Source organism: Phoenix dactylifera, chromosome 17 (assembly GCF_009389715.1).
Source record: "Phoenix dactylifera cultivar Barhee BC4 chromosome 17, palm_55x_up_171113_PBpolish2nd_filt_p, whole genome shotgun sequence".
NCBI lineage: Eukaryota > Viridiplantae > Streptophyta > Magnoliopsida > Arecales > Arecaceae > Phoenix > Phoenix dactylifera.
In genome coordinates, this window is record NC_052408.1 from 10285262 (window position 1) to 10293787 (window position 8526).

General features: G+C 38.4%; 1 protein-coding gene across 1 annotated transcript; it reads left to right on the forward strand.

Annotated features, from left to right (window-relative positions):
* Positions 1-1188: 1188 nt before the first annotated feature.
* LOC103711863 (sulfofructose kinase-like) lies at positions 1189-8072 on the forward strand. The gene is made up of 13 exons (XM_008798169.3): positions 1189-1387; positions 1479-1578; positions 1704-1793; positions 2086-2163; positions 2477-2551; positions 3283-3335; positions 4291-4441; positions 4923-5033; positions 6037-6163; positions 6312-6412; positions 6713-6851; positions 7338-7390; positions 7588-8072. Exons 1-13 carry the CDS (start codon positions 1272-1274, stop codon positions 7669-7671), a joined length of 1278 nt encoding a protein of 425 aa, XP_008796391.1. The 5' UTR covers positions 1189-1271; the 3' UTR covers positions 7672-8072.
* The last annotated feature ends 454 nt before the right edge of the window (positions 8073-8526 follow it).

Genomic DNA, 8526 nt, shown 5'->3' on the forward strand with positions numbered 1-8526 from the left:
TTTATATCATGCAAGCAAGCGTCAAACGCGCACCGACTATGGGGGGAGATGTGATTAACAGTAGGACACATGCAATCACGCAGAAAAATGCATCTTAAACCAAGTACTAGTTGTGGGCATGCATGTCGACATCAATTGATATGAAAAATAACTATCAAGTGTTGTTAATTGGCTGGCACGAAATCTGCCTCAAGTTGAATAAGATTGCACACTCCATTTCTATTCTGCCGACACAGTTAAAAGTATCGGTCATTTTCCTAACTCCAATAAGATTACAAAATATTAAAGGTCGCACCTTCGTATCTGATCAAAACCATTTATTGGTTAGTGTGATCGAATCGGTTCGATTACTGGATAGGTATCATATGGTAAGATTGACACGAAGGACCAACTCTCTTGTGATACATGGCAATCGAGCTTCATCTAGCATTACAAAAATTATAGGCCATGTTTTATTTGCAACAATTGGGAGAGAGAATAAGTATTCGTTTCCATCCCACTCATCATCATGTTTGATAACTCCTATGGAAATAATAATTCTGAATGGCATTGAATTCTCATAGAAAAGGAGTAAAACAATACCCAAGGGTAATAATGATAAAATTGATGGTATTATTACATTCCTACATGACACATATTATATAACATGGTATGAGATTTATGCAATCATCATCGCAATATTATCAATATTAATATAAGTTTATTATATATATATATATTGATATATTAAAATTATGTTATTATGATAATATATTAATATTATAATTTAATAATAAATAATATATTAATATTAATGTATTGGTAATATATTATTTGCTATGCTACCAGTTTTGCTTCATTTCCTTGAAACACATGCATTGGATTACTCATTCTCAAGAATAGGTTTATTGGTAATGGGAAAACAATTCCTGATTTACAACCAAACATAGTCATAACAGCCCTACCTTGCACCAAAAATTTTCTCATCTTACCTTCACATTCCACGTGGCACAGGTTGATTGGTCCGATACACGGAGTCAATGGAATTCATAGTTCTCATGCCACATGGCGTGCCAGCCATAGAGGGAAAACTTTTAACAACAGTGTTGGGCCTCGTATGATTCATCATGGGCCGATTTGCCCAGTTAGAGGCCTCTTATGACATCGTTGGGTTAAGTCATCATGGGCCAAGATGCCGAGTTAGAAGCCTCTCATGGCATCGTTGGGTTAAGATATTCCTAAGGCGACGGCGGCGGCGGCAGCAGCAACAGTGTCCCAAGGTGGTTGAGCTGATGACGATGAAGCTGAGCCCTGCCATCTCCAACGGGCCCCATGCTCCCTCCCTCCCACTCCTCTCCCCTTCTCTTCGCCGCCCAAAACTCCCTTCCCTTCGACCGCGCATCCCGAGGTATCGCTCCTAATCTATCGCCATTATCTAATCTTTATCTCTCTCCCCTGTTCTCATTCGTATTTCTCTTCCTCTGTGCGTCCGTGTGAAGGGCGGAGATGTCGTCGTCGTCGTCCTCCTCCTCCTCCCAAAATGAGCAGGCTGTCGTCGCCTCGCCCTCCGTTCCTCCCCTCCCGACCAACCGAATCGTGGTGTGTTTCCCTTACTCTCAATCAAGAAAACCCTGAGCAGAACCATGCACCGAGTTTTCTTGTTCAGCAATCTTGTGAATCTGATCGTTCCTTGCCGTTTCCCTGGTTCTATTTTGTGTCGTCAGCTGGGTTGCGGGTTGGCGTCGGTGGATTACTTGGCCACGGTGGCTGCCTTCCCAGAGCCTGATGAAAAGATCCGAAGCACGAGCTTGAGGGTGCGTTTTAACCTTCAGTATGGGCCTATACTGGATTATCCGGTGGTGATACCCTTATTTTTGGGAAAGATGGTTCCACCAACACCGTAACCCCTCGAAGTCTCAATCTTTTCGAAGCAAAAAGGTGGTTCCTTTGGGGGGTTCGCCGCCTTTTTGCTTAGAAAAGATTGAGACGTCGAGTGGTTTTGGCGTCGGTCAAATGGAATAATACTACTCTCTAGTACAACTGACATTATATTGTTCCGAAGTAAAGCTATAACTTGGGTTTCTAACATATCATGTACAATTACAGGTAGAAGGAGGCGGAAATACAGGTAACGCATTAACAAGTGCAGCTCGTCTGGGTGTGAAACCTAGGATAATCTCTAAGGTTTTGCTCCATTTTCCTTCTTTTATAGTTTCATCTTTCGCCAAACCTTATGTTTCCGACTAATGGAGAATTCAATTCACAGCAGATTTGCTTATGCGCAATATGCTTGTGTTCTTTATACAAACAACATAGCCTATGTGCTACAAGCTTCCATCTTGGGGTCATACTCGTTTGCTGCATCCTGTTCTTCTTCTAAAGCAATATTTTGAATTTTTATTAAAGTTTTAACTGTAATCCAGTTTATAGGCAAATGACATTTTTTTGTTATTGACTGATCTCCTAACTCATGTCATCTTCTACTTATTGGCCTTAGGTGGCTAATGATGCACAAGGTAGAAATGCGCTTGCAGAACTTGAAGCTGATGGAGTTGATACATCCTATATGGTGGTATGTTCAGCATGCCTTTCTTTTCCATCCCAGCCTATCGAAGCATTTATTTGGATGTATCGTGGCAAACTATTCTTCATGTACTTGTTTAGATGTATTGCACTGGATGTATTATGTATTGTCATGTTTCTGTAACACTGATATATTTTGCATGAAATACTGCTGGCTGAATTATTTATCAACTAGATTCTCACTGTTTCTATGAATTATATGATCCACCTATTGGTGCATTCTGTTCTAGTGTCCATGGAAGCAGAGATGTGATTTTAAATGTAAATGAGGTACTTGTATGAGTGTGAACTGCTTATTTCAGTGAAAGGTTTTTCCATGATTGTCATGTAAGTTGACAAAAGAAGAGATACCGCATCCAATGTTTCTTCACAGTTTATCATGCTTTTTGATATCTTTTCCCCTTTTCTCAGGTTTCCTACATATGCACTTTACCGAAATGGTGCATAGATGCTAATCTAGTCACGTTCTTAGAAACCTCTCTCTCTCTCTCTCTCTCTCTCTCTCAAACAGACAATTAATTAATTTTTTGATTCTTTTCTTATGATTCAATTCATTTAACATGCATTTTCTTTTTTCTTTTTGAATTCATCAAAACTGGGCATCAACTAGTTGCATTACCATATCAGTTGATGCTTAAATAATATGGGAATTTAAGTTATTCCATGCTACCTAAAATAAGTCTTTTGTGCCTTTTGTGACTTGAGCCATTTCTTTTTCAGGTTTCAGAAAATGGAAATTCACCATTTACCTATATAATAGTTGACAACCAAACGTAAGAACATTTCTACTGTTCAACTTTTCTACTGTTCTACTGTCAAGCTCAAAATATGTGTTGCCCTAATGATATTGACAAATACAATCTTCTTGGTTGTTGTTATCCAGAATTCGTTATTATAGCGAATACGGTCTGCTTGGATTGGTTTGTAGTTCAAGTTCTTTGTAACCATACATACTTCGATATCAAACTTTGGTTGAAAAAGCTTATCCGTGTCTAGTAAAACCTCACACCTTGAGGCAAGCCACTTAAGAAATGCCCTGAAGTTCATGGATGAGGCAATATAAATTACTGGATTTGCATCACAGAAGACTCATGTCAGTTGCATGCCTTGCAACTTTTTGGGCATTTGATTGCTTTTGGTTAACCCCACATCTAATAGAATTGACACTGCAAGGTATAAACAGTTAGGTTGTAAATATTCAAACCTAACTAGAGAAAAAGTTTGATTTTGAATGTGAAAATGTACGAATATTGATTTTCTTCATATGATTAGCTACTGCTGTCATGCCTCTATTAAAGCTACTTTGACCTAAGAATTTTTTGCACTATTTTGCGTCCAGCTATGACATGTTATTCTCAACAAAGCATGCAAGCTAATGTTACAGATTTTTAAAATAAAAATGTATTCTATGTCAACCAGTTGTGTGTTCCTACTTCCTTTTTTTTTCCTTCTCCTAGTTATTTGTTCCATTCCCAGCTCCAGCTGCCACTTTGTAAATGATACTTTATATGATTACAGCATGTGATTGGGAAATGTGATAAAAAGAGAGAGAGCATGCTGTTCAAAATCTCTTTACATGTTACCATATTGATCTTTGGGTCTTCTCGACTCAATCTATATGAAATAGAATTTTTCAGTTGGTCTTTGTAAGGAGAAAAATTCATGTGTAATCAGTTGTATTTCTGAAGCAGCAATTATGGTAGATTAAATTTTTGATTGTGTTTTCAGGAAAACTCGTACATGTATTCACACCCCTGGATACCCTGAAATGGTGCCAGAAGATCTTTCAGAGTCTAGCTTGTGTTCTGCTTTAGATGGTGCAAACCTTGTATTCTTTGATGGAAGATTGCATGAAACTGCTTTAGTTGTTGCTGAAGAGGTAATAATCACTTTATTCTTGTTGCATCTACAGCTCTTTTATTGCCCTCTCATTCTGCATAGGCTTACTAATAAAGCAGAAGGCTAAATACTCGCCAACTATCAAACAATATATTGATGTTATAGAGAACAAAACATTAGACTATGTATCCTGAAGAGACATGCTTATGCTTCCGCTTACAATTCTGCTTAGTCCAATCTAAGCTTAGAAATATAAAAAGTTTCATTTATTTGATACCTTTCTCGACCTACATCAACATTTCACCATAACCATAACTTGGTTTGCCATTGGCTGAACATTGTGCATAATCTGTCTATTATTAAGTTATAAATACTATTTCTTACTTTTATAGTTCTGAAAGTCTTGAAGAATGTGTTGATATTTACGAAACAATTTCTTTTGCTTTATGCATTAACTTGCTAAACCTTCTCCTTCTTTTACGAATTCAACTAATCGGTACTTAATGAATCCCTAAGTGCAGGCAAGCCGAAGGAAAATTCCTATTTTAATTGATGCAGAAAGGAAGAGGGAGGGACTGGATGATCTTCTTAATCTGGCAACTTATGTTGTATGCTCAGAAAAATTTCCCCAGGCAAGGAAATCTTTTTAGATGAAGCTAAATGGATGTCGATATATCCTCTTTCTCTCTTCCTTTTTTTCTTTTGAGCCTATGAAATCAAAATTTTCTGCTGGACAACAATTTCTCTGAATGCATATGGCTTATCAGTTATGGGTATAGGCTGTTTGCTAAATCACAATACTAGGATATTATTCAAAATATATCATTCCCTAAAGGTAGCTTAATCAGCTTGCTAAAATCGCTTGACCGGTCCTATTTGTGATGTCAGTAGACCCTTAATATGTTGGTCTTTTGAGTTGAAATTTCTGGCCATTTTTGTCATACACATTACTCTCATGGAACTTTACTCCTATTCTGTGCCTGGCTAGACCATTAGTTCCTCTTGAGCAGCTCTGCAAGGTGCTTCTTGTTGAACCTGGCCTGGTTGGGCAGCATTAGCAGCATTTTGATGGTGCATTCTTTTTCAATTTGACCTGGATGAATCCAGATTCAGAGTGAGAAGAACCTTAATGGGTGTTAACCCCTCAGATTTAGGTTGGTTGGGTTCAGAACTTCAGATACGCCATGAGCAGCACCTTCTAGGTCCGGTACTAGGCTTTGCAATTCTTGGATTCACCATGAGAAGCACTATATGAGGTGCCGACTTATTAATCTAATGCAAACCCTTGTCTTGGCCCTATCAATTCTGGAAGTTCACTAGACTCTCCTTATTGTTGCTCCATCATACATGCCCTTGACATATTAAAAATATTATTTTTGTATACCTTCACTAGTTTATTTTCTACAACTGTGTCAGCAGAAAAAATAGCCCTTACTATTGACCTTCATTAGATACATAATGTAATGCCAATCAACTTAAAATACATGTTAATTTTTTTAATGTAAATTTTATATAAGCATCTTCAAAAAGTTTGACTAGTGCTTTGGATCAAAAGTTACAAATCATCTGTAGGCACCTACTACTATAAAGGATAAACAATTCTGGCTTTATTGGTTTAATAATTTTACCTGACAGGCATGGACAACTGCACCATCTATTCCCACTGCACTAGTATCCATTCTTCTGAGACTACCTCAAGTCAGATTTGTAATTGTGATGCTTGGAGATAAAGGTTGCATAATGCTTGAGAGAAGCATAAATGGTGAGTGTCAAATCTAGTATTTTCCGGCAAAATGATGTTGGTTAAGGTATTTTAAGTCTGAACAACGAGGATGAGCATGCCAGGTTTGATCAGGTTGTGCTGATGTTATCTGCCTTATTCATTTTGCTATCTTAACTGTCTTCAATAGAGGCTTCTGAGACAAAGGAAACAGATGTAGAAAGTTTACTTGAGTCAGTGAGGCAGAAATTTGATAGAAGCACCACAATTCCGACATGTATTTCTTCGGAGGTATATTCAGACAGCGTAAATCTCTGCAATATATTTTCTTTCTCCAAATTGTTTTGGTTGAGCTGAGATATATAGTCTGCAATCTCAAGCTTCATCCAAGATAAATGGACCATGATGTTCCATGATCTGTCGTCTCAAGCTCGTGAGCCCTAATGCATTATGTCAAACTAATTACCTGAATAACTATATGTATCAACCAATCCACTTAAAAAAATAGTTCAGGAACCTCCAAAATCTGGCATTCTATTTCTACACTTGTTGTATTATCTGATAACTTGATGATTCTTTTTATCATTTCAGTCAAGCCTGAGAGTTAGTGCAGATGGAATAGGTGCTATAAGTGGGAGGTTACTTATGTGTATTGCAGAGGTGGTACCTCCTTCAGAGCTAATTGACACCACTGGTGCTGGAGATGCATTCATTGGAGCAGTTCTCTATGGTTTGTTGAACATACGGTTTTTATTTTCTTTTCTGTTGCATGATTTTGTGGAAATATATTTCGGATGTCTCTGTTTGTCATCCTAATTAGTCATTCATTCTTCTGAAGTTCTAGTGTGGAACTAATCCAGAACTGCCTTTTCTCTATTATGTCCCCATAAGTCATATGATTGAGGTTTTAATTTACTTTTGATTCTGGATATAGATAATAAAAAGAACATACAGTGTCTTCTTTGTCCTCCTGACATCGTATACTGGTTCGAAAGCTAAGATGGAAAACTATCGTGGTTCATGAATCTAGCGTATCATGTTCATGTTCTGATGTGCATTAAGAGCTCAAATCAATAATTCCAAGCCGAAAGATCGGAGCCATGTTATCTGATCTCTCTTGCTGTGCTTGAACGAATATTTTTGGTGTCTATCCATCTGCTTTTTGTGTAATTCATATTGCCATTTGTGTGCTTATTCTGTTCCTCCCCTCTGTTAGGTTTATGTGCAGGAATGCCTCCTGAGAAGTTGCTGCCTTTTGCATCACAAGTGGTATGCCTCCTTTCTTTTGTCCACCACCATAGACTTCAATTTTGCTACTTGATGGCTATCTTTTGTTTCTGTTTTTCCTTTTCTTTTGCCCTTCAAGGCAGCTTGATTTGGGATTTCACTTGTCATCCCAAATTTTGTTTTTCATTTCATTTCCTTGTGGATGACTGGGTCAACGGATCTACGGGCATTGGTTGCAGGCTGCCATTGGATGTAGGGCTTTGGGTGCTCGGAGTGGTTTGCCATGGCGCACAGACCCACGTTTGGCTCCATTTTGGCACTAGACTTCACAAATACCTCCACTCCTGGGACATGGAAGTGAGCAAGGGCACTTCAGCTGGTGTATAAGCTGCACTTATTTTTTGTTGCTGCCTTTGATAACATGAGGCAGTCCGTCATGTGATCATTTGGGATCTGAAGATCAGAGAAAATGACAATTAAACACTATTTGGGGATCAACTTGGCTAATCTCTCTTTGTGGGCAATGATTTCTAGTTTTTACGTTATCGTATATTGTTATGTTCCTCAATACTCTTGTTATGAAGTACAAACCTGAAACACTACAATTTTAAAAGTTTTGGTTCAGATTTTTGTGACCTGTTATTGTAGCATTCATCCATTATTGTCTATCTTATTACTGCTATAACATTTTATCAATAAGATGATCTCATTCAAGTTGTTTACATCTACTCTGAAGCTTTCCGTTAAGATGAAAGTTGGATTCTACTAAATTTTCTCAGGTTGATGGCTCAGCTTTGGTTTTTCTTTTCCATCTGAAGACCGGGTCAAGAGAGGGGTAACCTCAAGCTTGTTGCATTCTTGTGTTGGAAAGGATATTTATGAGCAAAGATGATAAAGTCTTCCCCCAAGTAAATCCATCCCTAATCTAGAGAGCCATGCACGAACACAATACGAAAGTTGGCAATATAGCTGCCCCTTGATTGCTGACCTCATGTCACGCTTTCCGTCTAGGGGAAATGTTGTCTCTCACCCTCTCTGTCGGCCCAGGCTGTGAATTCCAGAGTAGAGGCCGTTTGAGGGGAAGAAGGAGAAGGTGATGTGGACTCCGAAGGGGTCGTTCTTGTACCAGCAGCAACAGCTGCAGGAGCAGGATTCAATGGAGGTGGGCAGGTTCGACA